Source organism: Epinephelus fuscoguttatus, linkage group LG10, assembly GCF_011397635.1.
Source record: "Epinephelus fuscoguttatus linkage group LG10, E.fuscoguttatus.final_Chr_v1".
NCBI classification, from domain to species: Eukaryota; Metazoa; Chordata; class Actinopteri; order Perciformes; family Serranidae; genus Epinephelus; species Epinephelus fuscoguttatus.
In genome coordinates, this window is record NC_064761.1 from 45,852,926 (window position 1) to 45,870,646 (window position 17,721).

Consider the following 17,721-nt stretch of genomic DNA (forward strand, 5'->3'; position numbering starts at 1 on the left):
GTACTACGGCGTGTCACGTACCACTACTGTGGGATAAGTTCAAAGTGCAATTGCAAGAGGGTGAGTGTCCATGCGCCGTCCAATAACGGCGCGCGTTGGTCAATAACGGCATGCTCTGGCCACCTGGCACTCAATATGCTGCCGTAGTGGTTTGTTTTCCAGACATGTGAGTATCTTTAGCACTATTCGGACAGGATTAGTTTTACATGGGCACATGGGGTAATGTCACTTTACCACAGGATGTCAGTAATATTAATGGCCGATTCACACGGGATAAGAAATATCAGTAAAACTATCACAAGAGGGAGGGGTAAATCTATTCACGCACCGCCGTGCCCTCCTGCCATCATGTGTGTATGATAGGACTGTCAAAAGCACCATGAAATTGAGTTCGAATATTTTCAAATTAATTTAGTAGAGTTTGAATAATATTATAATTTATTATTATTATTATTATTATTTTTTTTATTTTTATTTATTTATTTTTTTACAAAAAACCCCACAAAAAATAAGATGCTTATTGCTGGCGCAGTATGAACGTGACACTCGGATGAAAACACCCGTTCTGACCTCACTGAAGTGCCAGGTATGATCAACTTCTGCCTCGCTATCTGAGCAATGTTTGGATACTTAAGTGTGCCTGTAGTTTTCCACCACAGTAGTGGATCCTGGTCGGCTCGTAGTGGTGTCTCATTCTGGTAATGTTTCATCTCTTCTTCAGAAAGGGTAGGCAGGGAGGCAGCAGGTGCAACACTCTCCCTGTATGTCTCCCCGAACAGGTCACACATCGCGGACAGCGCAGTGGGTGGTGTTGGTGCAGCGGGCTCCTCCGTCTGCACCTCTCCCTCCCTTGCTGTGTCCCTCTCTGGCCCGGCTTGTGCGCGAGCCATCTCCGCCCGAATGGGATTTGCTGTGATATACAACATTATTGATAGTATTAATTAATTATTAATGATATTTGAATTATCAAATTTAGGTTCGTACTTATAAAAAAATATATATATTCGAATATATTTCTAACTTCGATTTTTTTTTTTTTTTTGACAGCCCTAACACACATATTTACTGCTGGTCTATTCGCACGGGATTAGTATTACCTGAGGTAATTGTCTGGGACCCTTTTACAGAAGGTAAAAGTCGCGGTAATCTTTACTGACATCGTGCAGTAATGATTACTGACATGGCACATTCAGATGGGACTAAAATCTCTGGTAATTATTACTTTACCCCACGTACCTATGTAAAACTAATCCCGTCCGAATAGGGCTTTTGAGCAGTGAAAGTTATTATTTATTTCTTTTTACTTGTCGGCAGTGATTTGTTTTCCACAGAGCTCTACGTGTGAGCATTTTACTCGCATTTGCGAATAAAATAGTTTTGTGCCAGCAAAAGAAATCATTCAGCACGCTGTAAGAGTACAGATTTCAACCAGCAGCAGAAACGAAAGGTGACTCCTGCTGGTTGTGGGTTGAACGGGGGTCACAGACTGGAATCCAGCGGTCAAATAGCCTACGGCGGCTCTGCGGCGCAAGATAACGGCTTACTGGCGACATAGAAGTCCGACTCCAGGCCCAGTAGCCTAATTTTCTCTTTCGTTGGTGTCATGACTGCCCAAAAGTACCTGGACAACCGAGCCGTGGTGGCACACAGGTATGTGGCGTGTCAGAGGAGAAACGAGCCGTTCACATTTCTCTCTTTGTGGCAGGTAACGGTCCACAAACCTCACCGCACTTTAGGGACTGTTCTTTACTTATGAAGGGACTGTTCTTTACTTGTCAGGGGAGGAGGGTGGCTGGTTGATTTTGATTTTATTTATTTATTTTATGTTGATCCCCCCTATGTTAATCACTTATTGATGCTGTTTTTGAAGTATGAATAAGTCAGTAAGTAATTTATTCCATTGAAATATCATTGATGTATTATAGAAAAGTGATTTATCTTTTTATAAATGACAAAAGGCACATCTGCCTCATTTTTGGTGTGGTATCCTGATACTACTCAGAACCATGATACTTTCACTGGTATCGTACCGTGGGTCCCAATTTTGGTACCGTGACAACTCTAGTCACAACCATTCCATTCAGAGTTGCGCAGTGAGGTGGCTCGGGTGCCGCTTAAAAAAGCGTTCCCCCACTTTTGGGAGTGGCAGAACACTGCTCTCGCAGAGGCCCAAAGTGTTCCCCTACTTGTAATTTTACAAATTAAGCACTGTGTTTTACCTGTGGAGGTGTTTTACCTGTGTGTCTCTGATGTGTCTCTCTGACGTGTCTCTCTGACATCTCTGATGTGTCTCTGATGTGTCTCTCTGACATCTCTCTGATGTGTCCTTCTGACGTATCTCTGATATGTCTCTCTGATGTGTCTCTCTGACGTGTCTCGGATGTGTCTCTCTGACATGTCTCTGATGTGTCTTTCTGACGTCTCTCTGACGTGTCTCTCTGATGTGTCTCTCTGACGTCTCTCTGATGTGTCTCTCTGACGTGTCTCTGATGTCTTCCTGACGTCTCTGTGATGTGTCTCTCTGACGTGTCTCTGATGTGTCTTTCTGACGTCTCTCTGATGTGTCTTTCTGACGTGTCTCCAGTCAGTGGGGACAGATGTCTCAGGTCCTCGATTCACTCTGGAGTCAAACAATCAGATTATTGATGATGTCATTTGTCCTCTGATTGACTTACAGCTGAGAGCCAAGCCCCGCCCACCTCAGACAGCGCTGGTTATGGACAGGACAGACAGCCAATGAGAGCAGAGCTTCACAGAGACGATATGTCACTTCCTGAACGGTGAGTATGACCTCAGACTGAAGACCTTTCTCAATACCAAGTTCAGTTGCGCACCTGGGAGTTCTGACTTGACAAGTTCGACCACTGGAAGAACAAACAAGACCGCCTTCATCTAACCCATATAGGATCCCGTCTTCTGTTTCAGAACATTGACCTCACACTGCTAGCTGTCCAGTCCACAGCTCTTACGGATTGACTGTTTACACCACACTCCCCCTCCCCAGCCTCTTCCTCAGTGGTCACTGAAACAGTTCCTCCTAACACTCCCTCTCCCTTTAGCCCCCCCTGCAGGCCCATGACACCAATACAACTTTTTCCAGCCAACTCTGGTGTGAGGCTGTCATGTCTCAGGCCTGTTTTCCCAGAGTCCCAATGTCAGTTGAGATGTGTCTTCCCTTTAGCAAGACGTAGTCGGGCAGGGGCGGACCCATGGTACCTGCAGCCACTAGCACCTGCACCTACTACCACCTCAGCACAATCCAAGTCCATTGAAGGATAACTTCGGTATTTTTCAACCCCATGTGTATGAGTGCGTATGATTCATAGGTACAACTCGTTCTAAAACTGGTTCAGTATTGAGGGAGGTGGATGCAGCCGGGAGCCGCGAAACGAGCTAAAACGGTAATGGGGGCAAATGCGTCCTGTATAAGTTTGCACATTAAAAGTGCTTTTTTCCGCCACTGACCGGTTCAGATCGCCAGTGCTATCTCTGTAAATGGCACACTTAGCCTTTCCCTTACCTCTGGGCTGTGTGATGTCACGAGCTTTGCTCCACTGTGCCTGTAGCTCTCTCTACTTGTGGGACAGCCGTTTTCTTGAGGAAGAGGTGTTTCGGGATTGGATGTCTTCTCTTCTTCGGCTGGCAGTAGTCATCTTGGGAGAAGTGAGCACTGCAGACCCAATGGTCTGCAAGGCGCAGTGTCTGGACAGGAGTGTTAGCATCCATTTGTAGCACAACTAGCCACAACTTCAGCATCTCGCCGTCCGACAAAGGCAGCCTATGAAAGCTGTACGGGGTGTTGCACGACATCCTGTTCTTGCGTTCGGGAAAAAGGGCCGTTTATTTGAGCACTCCAGAAACTCCGGTAACACTCCAGGGGGTAGCACGTAAAAGACTCCGTCCTCTGACTCTTCTGGTGTAACACACACACTTCATACACACATACTCATTTACATTACCCAGCGGGGCCGCCCTCCCCCTCTCTGCTCCAACACTGACTGACAGCTGACTCCACTCATTCACACTCACCACTGTCCCAGGGCCGCTACAATATGCTATCTACAGAGATAGCACTGGCGATCTGTACCGGTCAGTGACAAAAAAGAAAAAAGCACTTTTAATGCGCAAACTCATACGGGGCGCATTTGCCCCCGTTACCGTTTTAGCTTGTTTCGCGGCTCTGGTTGCATCCGCCTCTCTCAATACTGAACCCATTTTAGAACGAGTCATACCCATGAATCATACGCACACATACACATGGGGAAATAAGGCCCAGGTTGAAAAATACCGAAGTTATCCTTTAAACTGGCATTGCTAAATGCCCACTCTGTTGTCAACAAATCATTCATTTTGAACAATTTATTTATTCCAAAGATCTAGATTTTATGTTTCAATCAATCAATTCAATCAATCGATCAATCAATTTTATTTATAAAGCCCAATATCACAAATCACAATTTGCCTCACAGGGCTTTACAGCATACGACATCCATCTGTCCTTAGGACCCTCGCAGCGGGTAAGGAAAAACTCCCCCCCAAAAAACCCCTTTAACGGGGAAAAAAAACGGTAGAAACCTCAGGAAGAGCAACTGAGGAGGGATCCCTCTTCCAGGACGGACAGACGTACAATAGATGTCGTACAGAACAGATCAGCATAACAAATTAACAGTAATCCGTATGACACAATGAGACAGAGAGAGAGAGAGAGAGAGAGAGAGAGAGAGAGAGAGAGAGAGAGAGAGATGCAGGTAATGACAGTAGCTTACAACAACATTGTTGAAAGTAATAATATTATAGTTATAGTTCTGGCTACTGTGGTACAATATGTTGAAAGTACGTATTAATATCTGGCAGTATACATGTGTGACAATAGTCATATGTGTATAATAACAGTAGAAGTATGACTAATGACTAATGATGGCAGCAGCAGTAGGAGGCATCTGGCAGGACCACGGCAGCAGCACAACCACACACGGAACGCTGTCCAGGCACCGCTGTGATATGAGTTAATCTGAGAGACAGTGGAGCACAAAGGCTCCGGAGAAGAAGCCGAGTTAGTGACATCCAGAATGGCCGAGTTAGCAAGATGCAGTAATAGAATACGAGAGAGAGAGAGAGAGAGAGAAGGAGAGAAGGTGCCTGGTGTATTATGGGGGGTCCTCCGGCAGACTAGGCCTAAGTCAGCCTAACTAGGGGCTGGTACAGGGCAAGCCTGAGCCAGCCCTAACTATAAGCTTTATCAAAGAGGAAAGTCTTAAGTCTAATCTTAAATGTGGAGACGGTGTCTGCCTCCCGGACCATAACAGGAAGATGATTCCACAGGAGAGGAGCCTGATAGCTGAAGGCTCTGGCTCTTGATCTACTTTTGGAGACTTTAGGGACCACGAGTAACCCTGCGTTCTCAGAGCGCAGAGGGAGCCAGTGCAGAGAAGCTAAAACAGGAGAAATATGATCTCGTTTCTTAGTTCCTGTTAGTACACGTGCTGCTGCATTCTGAATTAGCTGGAGAGTTTTTAAGGACTTACTAGAGCTACCTGATAATAGAGAGTTACAGTAATCCAGCCTAGAGGTAACAAAAGCATGGACCAATTTTTCTGCATCTTTTCGGGTCAGGATAGGCCTAATTTTCGCAATATTACGCGATGAAAAATGCAGTCCATGAGGTTTGTTTTAAATGACAATTAAAAGACAAATCTTGATCAAATATCACTCCGAGGTTTCTTACAGTAGTGCTAGAGGCCAGAGCAATGCCATCTAGAGAAACTATGTCATCAGATAAAGAGTCTCTGAGTTGTTTGGGGCCAAGAACAATAACTTCAGTTTTGTCTGAATTTAACATCAGGAAATTGGTGCTCATCCAAGTTTTTATGTCTTTAAGGCAGTTATGGAGTTTAGTTAATTGATTAGTTTCTTCTGGCTTCATCGATAAATACAACTGAATATCATCCGCATAACAATGGAAATTTATAGAGTGATTTCTAATGATGTTACCTAAAGGAAGCATATATAGAGTAAATAGGATTGGTCCGAGCACAGAACTCATGGAACTCCAAAACAAACTTTGGTACGTGAGGATGATTCATTATGAACGTCAACAAACTGAAAACAATCAGATAAATAAGATTTAAACCAGCTCAGTGCAGAACCTTTTAGGCCAATTAAGTGATCCAGTCTCTGCAGTAGAATTTGATGGTCAATTGTGTCAAACGCTGCACTAAGATCTAATAAAACAAGTACAGAGACAAGTCCTTTGTCCGAAGCAATCAGAAGGTCATTTGTAATTTTAACTAGTGCTGTCTCAGTGCTATGATGCACTCTAAATCCTGACTGAAATTCCTCAAATAAATTATTATCATGGAGAAAATCAGACAGCTGGTCTGCGACTACTTTCTCAAGGATCTTTGACATAAAGGGAAGATTAGATATTGGTCTATAGTTGGCTAACACCTCTGGATCCAGGGTGGGTTTTTTTTAGTAGAGGTTTAATTACAGCTACCTTAAAAGACTGTGGTACATAGCCTGTTAATAAGGATATATTGATCATATCTAATATATGAGTGTTAACTAAAGGAAAGACCTCCTTAAGTAGCCTAGTTGGGATGGGGTCTAAGAGACATGTTGATGATTTAGATGAAGAAATCACTGCAGTCAATTCTTGAAGAGAAATTGGGGAGAAGCAATCTAAATATATATTAGGTCTTACAGCTGTGTTTGAGGTTAGATAGGTACTATCTGAGGACAGGAGGTCATGAATTTGCCTCTAATAGTTAGAATTTTGTCGTTAAAAACGCTCATAAAATCATTACTGCTAAGGGCTAAAGAAATACAAGGCTCAATAGAGCTCTGACTCTCAGTCGGCCTGGCTACAGTGTTGAAAAGAAACCTGGGGTTGTTCTTATTGTCTTCTATTAATGCTGAGTAATAGTTTGCTCTGGCATTGCGGAGGCCCCTCTTATAAGTTTTGAGACTGTCTGTCCAGATTAAACGAGATTCATCCAGTTTGGTTAATCGCCAATTCCTTTCAAATTTTCGCGATATTTGTTTTAATTTACGGGTCTGAGAGTTATACCAAGAAGCGAACTTTCTTTGCTTTTTTAATTTCTTTTTAAGAGGAGCTACAGAGTCAGGTTTTGTTCGCAGCGAGCCTACGGCACTATCGACAAAATGATCAAAGTCGGTACAGGAAACCTCTGTCACTGAGGGACTTAGTATTGAATTTAACGATGGAGTAATCTTCTCCTTAAATTTTGCAACAGCACTATCTGATAAACATCTAGTATAGTAACTGTTGCTGAGTGGCGTGTAATCGAGTAAAAATAAATCAAAAGTAATCAGATAATGATCCGATAGCGAGGGATTCTGTGGAAAGACTTTTAGGTTATCAATTTCAATTCCATACGTCAGAACTAGATCGAGGGTATGGTTAAAACAATGAGTGGGTTCATGTACACCCTGACTGAAGCCAATGGAGTCATTATCAACATCAACATGAATGTTAAAATCGCCTACAATAATAACTTTATCTGATTTAAGAACTAAACTGGATAAAAACTCTGAGAATTCAGATACAAATTCAGAATACGGGCCAGGAGCATGGTACACTATAACAAATAAAAGTGGCTGCGAGGTTTTCCAGGTCGGATGTAAAAGACTAAGAACGAGGCTTTCAAATGAATTATAATCTAGTTTAGGTTTAGGGCTGATTAACAGGCTAGAGTTAAAAATGGCTGCAACTCCCCCTCCTCGGCCACTGCCTCGAGGAGTGTGGGTATTATTATGACTGGGAGGAGTGGACTCATTTAGACTAACATATTCATCTGGACACAGCCAGGTTTCAGTGAGACTGAGTAAATCAATATGATTATCTGATATTAATTCGTTTACTAACACTGCTTTAGATGATAGAGACCTGATATTTAACAGTCCGCATTTAATTCTCCTGTTTTGTCTTTCTGTCACAGAAGAGGTTTTAATTTTTATGAGGTTGTTATGCACAACTCCTCTTTGTTTAATTTTAGATTTAAATAATTTAGGTGGTCGGGGGACAGACTATGAAAACTATGGCTGGGTAACTGAACTAGAAACTCAGAGAGGCGAATAGGACTGCGACTCTGAGTCCTGGTCTCAACTCTGGGTTGTCAGGGATTTAAATTACTAATAAAGTTTGCCAGGTTTCTAGAAGTGAGAGCAGCTCCATCCAAAGTGAGATGAATGCCATCTCTCCTAATAAGACCAGGTTTTCCCCAGAAAGTTTGCCAATTATTAACGAAACCCACATCGTTTGCTGGACACCACCTGGACAGCCAGCGGTTAAATGATGACATGCGGCTAAACATGTCATCACTGGTCAGATTTGGGAGGGGTCCAGAGAAAACTACGGAGTCCGACATCGTTTTTGCATATTCACACACTGAGGCAATATTAATTTTAGTGACCTCCGATTGGCGTAACCGCGTGTCATTGACGCCGACGTGAATAACAATCTCACTGAATCTACGTTTAGCTTTAGCCAGCAGTTTTCAATTAGATTCAATGTCGCCCGCTCTGGCCCCAGGGATACATTTGACTATGGCCGCTGGTGTTTTTAACTTCACGTTCCTCAGAATAGAGCTGCCAATAACCAGAGTTTTATCCTCAGCGGGTGTGTCGCTGAGTGGGGAAAAGCGGTTGGAAACGTGAACAGGCTGGTGGTGAGCCGTGGGCTTCGGCTTGGAGCTGTGCTTCTGGCGAACCGTAACCCAACCTCCCGGCTGAACGGGAGTTACTGGAGGACAGTTAGCAGAGGCTAAGGCTATGCTATGTGGCTCCATACCGGCTACAGGGGGATGGCTATCTACCGCAGCTACTGAATGGTTTTCCATGGTGCGGGGCCATGCTTCTAATTCACTAAGCCTCGCCTCCAACGCAGCAAATACGCTACACTTATTACAATTACCACTGTCGCTAAAGGAGGCAGAGGCATAACTGAACATTTGGCACACCAAGCAAGAAAGAGCAGAGGGAAAAGCCATCACTAGCTGTAAAGCTAATGTAGCTACCAAGGCTAGTAATGTGTAAACAACAGCTAAGAGCTTAGCGAGAAAGTCATAGAAAGGAGGAGAGCTATAAGTGCTTAAACAGAACCAGTGTGGGTTAAGACTGGAAGTAGACGTTAAAGCAACTGAAGTGAGAAAACAGGCTACTAGAATTCAATGGGGGGGTGAGCTGTGGAACTTTTACCTCATTTGAACTCTGTGACTAAAGTTGGGCGTGCTAACCCATTTTATTGTGTTTTAATTTATCATTTATCGCCCTCCTGGTGTTAATGGCTCTTTTTTATCTGGATTCAGTGACTTCTTAGCTTCCATAATTAAATTTGAGAAAATCCTCCTTCTTAGTGATTTTAAGGTGGCCATAAATGACACCACAAACACCTTTGCAGAAGTCACTGATTCTTTCAATTTTACCCAAGCGGTCCAACACACATTAAGGGCAACACTCTGGACTTGGTTTTCACGCATGGATTAAAATTAGACATTATCGGCTCTGAGGAGCTGCTTGTGGCTGATCACGAATGCATTCTCTTTAATGTGTCTTTTAACACTGGTTATACACTCAGAAAGCGTGTTATTTGTTCACGTATGTTAAATGATGCCAAGAAATTCTCTTCTGTTTTTAATAACAGCATAGGGCAGCTTTTTGGTGAACAGATTGATGCTAATCCTCTAGTTCACACTTTTAACTCACATTGCTCTGTTATTTTAGACAAGATTGCTCCTCTGAAATCCCGTACAGTCGCTACTGTTATTCTACCCCCTGGATTAATGATGACATTCGTTGTTTTAAACACAAATGTTGCCGTATCGAGCGCCTGTGGAAGTCTACAAAGCTTCAGGTCCATCGTATTTATTTTAAAAAACTCTTAATGGAGTATAACTCAATGGTTAAAGCTGCTCGGGCCTCTTATTTTGCTGACCTCATTTCCTCTAATAAGCGGAATCCCAAAGTTATTTTTGACACTATAAATAATCTTGTCTGTTCCCAGCCCCCTGCGGTGCCCGTCTTGTCTGTTAGTGAGTGTAACTATTTTCTGTCATTTTTTTGTCAACAAAGTTGCTAGTGTTAGAGCAAGTATTACCCCCTCTTCTGCTCCACCCCCTGTTCCTCCTTTACAGCAGCCAGTACTGGATCGTTTCTTGCCCATCTCCCTACAAGATTTAACTAAGCTAGTGAGCAGTATGAAGATCTCCCCCAGCCCGTTAGACATCTTGCCCACATCTGCAGGCCCACGTCTTGCCCACGTAATTGCTCACTGGTCGCTGGCTGCTTCCCCTCCTATTTTAAACAGGTGGTTGTCCAGCCACTTCTTAAAAAGCCCAATCTGGACCCTTCATTATTTAGCAACTTTAGGCTCATTTCTAAATTGCTTTTTATTTCAAAGATTTTAGAAAAAGTCGTTGCTAACCAACTAGTGCCTGCCCTAAATAAGCATTGTATTTATGACAAATTTCAGTCTGGTTACCGTCAGAAACATTCCACTGAGACAGCACTTCTTAGAGTGTCTAATGACATCATGATGGCCTCTGACACTGGTAAATGTACCACCCTAATGCTGCTTGACCTTAGCGCAGCCTTTGATACCGTGGATCACCACATTCTGTTAGACAGGCTCAGTAACTGTGTTGGCATTTCACGCAGTGCCCTTGTCTGGTTTGCCTCCTACCTCTGTGGTAGAAGTTTCTCTGTAGTATCTGGTCCTTTTATGTCCAAGTCCGTCCCCCTTTCTTGTGGGGTGCCTCAGGGCTCAGTGTTGGGTCCAATTTTTTTTTGCTCTGTATATGCTTCCTCTTGGAAACATTATCAGCAGGTTTGAGGGTGTATCATATCATATGTACGCAGATGATATTCAGCTGTATTTTTCTTTTAATCCTGATAGGACCGACCTGACCAATTAATGACTGGATGGTCAACAACTTCCTCCAGCTTAACGCTGCTAAGACCGAGGTCCTTATTGTCGCTCCTGACTGTACTGCTTCTGAGGTGGCGAGCTGTATTGGGTCCCTGAATTCAAATATCTGCTCTAATCTGAGAAATCTCAGAGTTTTTTTGACCTTTGATTAACACATCCATGCTTTTACCACCTTAAAAACATTGCAAAACTGAGATCTGTTGTGTCACATGCTGAACTGGAAATGATCATTCATGCCTTTGTGTCATCACGTCTGGATTACTGCAACTCTCTTTTCATGTGTCTCAGTAAAACTTCTGTAGATCGTCTTCAGCTGGTGCAGAATGCCGCTGCCAGGCTGTTCACCAAATCACTCAAAAACTGCCACATTACTCCCTGGCCTCCCTAGACTGGCTTCCTGTCAGCTTTAGGATCCAGTTCAAAATCCTTGTTTTAACATATAGAGCCCTTCATGGTCAGACACCTGAGTACCTGTCTGACCTGCTGCATGTATACGCTCCTAGTAGGACACTTAGGTCGGCCGATCACGGCCTGTTGGCAGCTGTTGGTGACTGGGCCTTTGAGTCCATTGCGCCCAGATTGTGGAACGCCCCCCCCACAGACCTTGAGAGCCACAGCATCTGTCGAAATTTTTAAGAAGCACCTTAAAACCTACCTGTATAGGCAGGCATTCTTCAACTTGTCTTAAGTGATTTAGTTTTGCAACAGCTGCTGCTGTTTCATTCTGTGTCTCTGTATGTTTGAATGTATGTATTCTTGGCTGTGTTTTAATCCTGTGAAGCACTTTGTGAATTCTCTCTGTGAGAAGTGCTATACAAATACATTTTACTTACTTACTTACAAACTCTCAAGGACGGCTGCCATTGCCGTTGGTCTGTGAGAAATGCATTCTGGGATACCTGGCTGTCAAAAGTCCACACAAGTCACCTCCCGATGCATCCCCAGTGGAACGGGCAGAGCAAGTTCACATCCAGGCATTTGGCCTGTACTTGGCTGGATGTGCACTTGGAACAGTACTTGGGCTGCGACTGATGACGTTTCACAAATCTCCTCTGTCCTCACTGTGGGGACATGTCTCTGTGGAGGACGTTAGACTCTGAACTCACCTGGAACAGCAACAAACACTTTCAGACACGCGGCGCCGTTAATGACGTCACATGACTGTCAGCTGGTGACACGTCCAAAATATTGACAAGAATATGTATGATGAAAACATGACGTCATACTGAGCATGTTCATGTGACACTGCTGCTGCTGAAGACAGACAGGAGGAGAGACAGGCAAACAGACAGACAGGAGGACACAAAGACAGGAGACAGACAGAAGGACAGAGAGGAGGACAGACAGAGAGACAGTGTCTCCATTTTTCCCCGTTAAAGGGTTTTTTGGGGAGTTTTTCCTGATCAGCTGTGAGGGTCATAAGGACAGAGGGATGTCGTATGCTGTAAAGCCCTGTGAGGCAAATTGTGATTTGTGATATTGGGCTTTATAAATAAAATTGATTGATTTATTGAATTGATTGATACACAGACAGAAAGACACACACACGGACAGACAGAAAGAGAGCCGCAGACATCAACCTGTCCTACTGATGATGTCATTTCCTGTTAAAGTCATGTGATAACCTGAGTTTAATGTATGATGCCATGACACTATGTCACAGATCAGAGCTGTCAGCAGCCCACGTTAGAACCAATGTTGGCTTAGCATCATTAGCCTCCTCTGTACAGTCACTGTTAGATCAGATTCATTTAAACTGACCTCAGTGACCTCAGGTGATCTCAGATGATATCAGGTGACCTCAAGTGACCGCAGGTGATCTCAGGTAACCCCAGGTGACCTCAAATGATATCAGGTAATCTCAGATGATGTCAGGTGACCTCAGGTGATATAAGGTGATATAAGGTGACCTGAAGTAACCCCAGGTGACCTCAGGTGATATCAGGTGACCTCAGGTGATATAAGGTGATATAAGGTGACCTCAGTTGATCTCAGGTAACCGCAGGTGATCTCAGGTGACCTCAGGTAAACTCAGTTGACCTCAGGTAATGTCAGGTAACCCCAGGTGACCTCAGGTGATCTCAGGTGATCTTAGGTAACCTCAGGTGATCTCAGGTAACCTCAGGTGATTTCAGGTGATATCAGGTAACCTCAGGTGATATCAGGTGAACTCAGGTGATCTCAGGTGATATCAGGTGACCTCAGGTGATTTCAGTTGTCCTCAGGTGATCTCACGTGATATCAGGTGACCTCAGGTGATCTCAGGTAAACTCAGTTCATCTCAGGTGACCTCAGGTGATCTCAGGTGACCTCAGGTGATCTCAGGTAAACTTAGTTGACCTCAAGTGATCTCAGGTATCCCCAGGTGACCTCAGGTGATCTCAGGTAAACTCAGTTGATCTCAGGTAATGTCAGATAACCCCAGGTGACCTCAGGTGATCTCAGGTGACCTCAGGTGACCAGCAGGTTGTTCCCCAGCTGCTGTCTGTCTCTGTGTCTGTCCCATACAGTCTTTCTTCCCCAGGTGACCTCAGGTAACCTCATGTGATCTCAGGTAAACTCAGTTGACCTCAGGTGATATCAGGTGACCTCAGGTGATCTCAGGTGATGTCAGTTGACCTCAGGTGACCTCAGGTGATCTCAGGTGACCAGCAGGTTGTTCCCCAGCTGCTGTCTGTCTCTGTGTCTGTGTCTGCCCATGTGAGGTCACCTAAGGTCATCAGCTGATGGATGGATCACCTGACTGATACCTGACATATTGATCGGATCAGAAATATTCTCTGTGTTCTTCAGTGTACTCAGCAGAGACCAGCCCTCCCGTCTGTCTCTACGTCGTCTTTTGTCCAACGTCTCACTGAGCAGGACTCGAACCGCCAGCCTGGACCGCCTCAACTCAAGGCACCGCCCCTCTGTCTCTGATCCCGCTCCCAGGATGTCCTCCAGCCTTCTGAAGAACACACCGTCTGTTCAGTCACTCAGTGTGGTGAGCTCCTCCTCCTCCTTCTTCATCCTCTCCTCCTTCTCTGTCCTCTTCTTCCTCTTCCTCTTCACCTTCTCCTCCTCCTCCTCCTCCTCCTCCTTCCTCTCTGACCTGTGTTTCTCCTGTCTGTCCACCAGGGGTCGCCCTTCCTTCAGTTCAGGAAGTCGTCATCAGTTCAGAATTTTGTTTCGGAGCAGAAGAAGAAGACGGATCGATCAGCTGACTATAGACCATCTGCTGAACAGTAACACATCATGATCTGTCCTCCTGTCTGTCCTCACTGTCTGTCCTCCTGTCTGTCCTGTCTGTTCTTCATTCTGTCCTCACTGTCTGTCCTCCTGTCACTTATTCATTCTGTCTTCACTGTCTTTCTCTCAGGTTCCTGCAGCGTTGTCTCAGTATAGAGGACGTTGGACGTCCCTCTTCTGTCCTCACTGTGTAGGGTTGGGATCCGGATCTGGTTCCATCACATTTGGAGTAATGGTTCCTGCAAATGGTTCCTAGATTGTAAAAAAAAAAAAAAAAAAAACGTCCAAAGCCTGACATTATTTAATGACTAAAGCACTGAGTTTGTGTCACACAGTTGTCATGGTTACAGGCTATTTAACAGGGTGGGCGTGCGCTGTGGGTGCTCAGCGGAGAGGGAGACCTCCATGTTTGAGACGGGAGTGGGAGGCGGGAGGCGGGAGGTCCAACGCTTCCAGCAAGGGGGAGAGGGAGAAATATAACAAAATAAGATAAAATAGGAAAAACCTGTCTCCCTCTTTTATTTAATTTTCAGCATTTAATCAAGGCGGGAGAGGGCGGCTGGAGGTCCGAGACTTCCAGCAAGGGGAGACGGAGAAATATAACAAAATACGACAAAATAGGAGACACCTGTCTTCCTCTTTTATTTAATTTTCAGCGTTTAATCAAGGCGGAGGCTGGCGGCGGGAGATCCGATGCTTCCAGCAAGGGGAGCGGTAGAAACAAACAGCCAATGTGTGTGTGTGTGTGTGTGTTCTATTCAGGTGTTGTCACATAAATAACAGTGCCCAAGCATGAATGCATATAAGTATTTTTTATTACATTGCTGTGGTTAATTTGAGGTAATAGTGTTACTGTAGATATCAGAGAATCAATTTTTGTTGTTATATATTCTCAGGGAGATGATGCAAGCTCTAAATCTGAAACACACACCACACACAAATGTGTATTTTCATCTAATTGTACTATGCAACAGTTAGAATAAAGTTTTTGTATTTGTATAATTGCATTTGTGTTTATTATATACTTGTTTAAGTATAGCTAGTATAATGAATATAATGTAGGAATCGGTAAGAGGAATCGGAATCGTTAAAATCCTAATGAGTCCCAACCCTATCACTGTCTGTTCTTCATTCTGTCCTCACTGTCTGTCCTGTCTGTTCTTCATTCTGTCCTCACTGTCTGTCCTCCTGTCACTTATTCATTCTGTCCTCAATGTCTTTCTCTCAGGTTCCTGCAGCGTTGTCTCAGTATAGAGGATGTTGGACGTCCCTCTTCTGTCCGTTCTGTCGGACGAGTTCTTCAGGTTTATTCTGACGGAACATTTCTGTTGGAAATCAGTCGACCGAAGAGCCGAACGTTCGGATTCATCATCAGCAGAGGAAGAGGACGTCCTGACTCTGGTACTAATACTACAGTACTACTGTAAATACCAATATTACCAATCATCAGAGGACGACTGCATTAACAGAGTATTAATGCTGCAATGTAGTACTGTATTCAAAGTACTGTGTGTACTGCAGGTGTGTACGTGGACGACATGGTGGACAGCAGTACTGAGAAGTTGTACGCCGGCTTGCTGGCGGTGGGAGACGAGATCCTGGAGGTGAACGGCGAAAAGGTGGCCTGTCTCAATCTGGACCAGGTTACTCACCTGCTGACCCAGAACACCTCCACCACCATACGGATGCTACGACACTGGCGGACGCCACCACAATGACCACAGCTCCGACTGAGTATAGCCACCTGACCTTAGATTCATAACCACACCTTCAGTCACCTGGTAACCTGATCACCTGGTAGTCTGAGCACCTGGTAACCTCATTTATAAAGCTCTGCGCAGGAAAGGTGACGTACGAACAAAGCACAGAAAGTGTTTACATACAAAAATATCCTGATTTATAACACAGTGCGCACACATGTCCCACACATGTCCCACACATGTTGCCCTTTATAAATCACAATCAACTCAAAATATGGCGCAGGTGAGCGAGCGTCTGGCCCTGCCCACAGGTGCCTATAAATGGGCATGACTAAGGCTCAAACTGCAGCTGGTGGCAGATGCTGTAAATGCTGCTGCCTCAGACTTTGTCACAAGTCAAGAAGAAGCAGTGGTCCGATATGAAGGTGGAGGCCAAAAAGCGAACCGCCTCGCACAGGTGTGCACCACCGGTAGGGGAAAGGGGACACCAGAGTTCACACCCCTTGATGAGAAACTGGCCGGGATCATCGGCGAATCCCTCCTGAGCGGTCACAGAGGCGGAGGGGGACACAGATGTGGCTGAGTAAAGCACGTGCACTGAAGCTGTGTTAAAACACTCATGTACAAACACAATGTAGACGTGATCCAAAACAACTAACTTTATCCAAAATCCTTTTCTCTTTTAGTCCCTGGGTGTTCCAGTGAGGTTGGTGATGCAGCCCAGCAGAGTGCGCCCAGCGTCTCCCATGCACCTCGTGCGCCTCAGCCATCCAGCAGCAGCAGATGTGTCGTCACAGTCTCAGTCTTGCAAATCCACAGAGAAACCATACAGTCAGTTAACCAGGTTGTCAGGGAGTTACAGGAGATAAAGGCAGTATTGTCTGACATAAAGTGTACACTGAAATTGTTGGTCAATAAATTATGTTTGTTTAATTTTTCTCTGTGTTTCTTTATGGTTTTCATCTAAATGACTTCCCGCAGCAGCAAATTTTGCCCAGTAGATCGGTTTTCCTTATATTTGTATGATTCTCTCAGGGCTGGGTTTTCCACATTTCCTTTTCACACATTTATCTTTATCATTTACCAAATTCACTCAGACAAAACACCATGCACCCAAGGATTCATTATTCTTTAGTCCAAACAGTGGCAGAACGGGCACACGAGAAAGTGCAACTCCCATCTGCGGTGATGAATTTAGACAGAAAACTGAGCGACCTTTGGAGCTGACTGCTCATCAGACAGTTTCTCCATCTGAAATAAATCACTAAATGGACAATACCATGTGGACGTTCACCTCCTTTTTACTTCCTGTGCCATAGCCCTGTTTGACAATCTGATTTTCTTAACATACTTCTTGTGTTAAGCAACGCATGACATCCAGATGCTGGCGCACAGCAGCAGCATTTGGCTTAAATGCCTGGGGATAGGGCTCGGGGACAACATCTCCTGGCCATGGCATGCCACTCTGTGGGTTGGGGAAAGGGTTTGAGAGGATACCCACTATGACCTGCAGTATTAGTAGATGGATTAGACCCTGCAGTAGAGAAACATGATAATGAAATTCTGAATAAATAACATTCTAATTATCCCTACCGAGAAGCCAGACATCATGCACAGCTCCAGTGTCCAGTCGGCGCCCCACACTGCTGTGTCTCAGTATAAAGGAATCATGTGTTGACACATCACGCGTCACATAGTATCGGAACATTTAGAAAATGAAAATGTTTGCGAAATTCATTATCATAGGGCGCCCTGATAGAAACATGAGTGCAGACAATAGCACCAATTACACTGCGCCTTTTTTTTTTTTTGGCCTGTTCACTGTGTGAGGAAACTTTATGCACT

General features: G+C 44.5%; 1 protein-coding gene across 1 annotated transcript in view; it reads left to right on the top strand.

Moving 5' to 3' along the window:
* Positions 1 to 16,817, top strand: part of LOC125895771 (uncharacterized) — a 30,673-nt gene extending 13,856 nt beyond the window's left edge. The window contains exons 3-7 of the mRNA XM_049587868.1: positions 2,678 to 2,780; positions 13,742 to 13,931; positions 14,066 to 14,172; positions 15,405 to 15,577; positions 15,698 to 16,817. Coding sequence (XP_049443825.1) covers positions 2,678 to 2,780; positions 13,742 to 13,931; positions 14,066 to 14,172; positions 15,405 to 15,577; positions 15,698 to 15,894 — 770 coding nt within the window. The 3' untranslated portion in view covers positions 15,895 to 16,817. The remainder of the gene's footprint in view (positions 1 to 2,677; positions 2,781 to 13,741; positions 13,932 to 14,065; positions 14,173 to 15,404; positions 15,578 to 15,697) is intronic.
* The last annotated feature ends 904 nt before the right edge of the window (positions 16,818 to 17,721 follow it).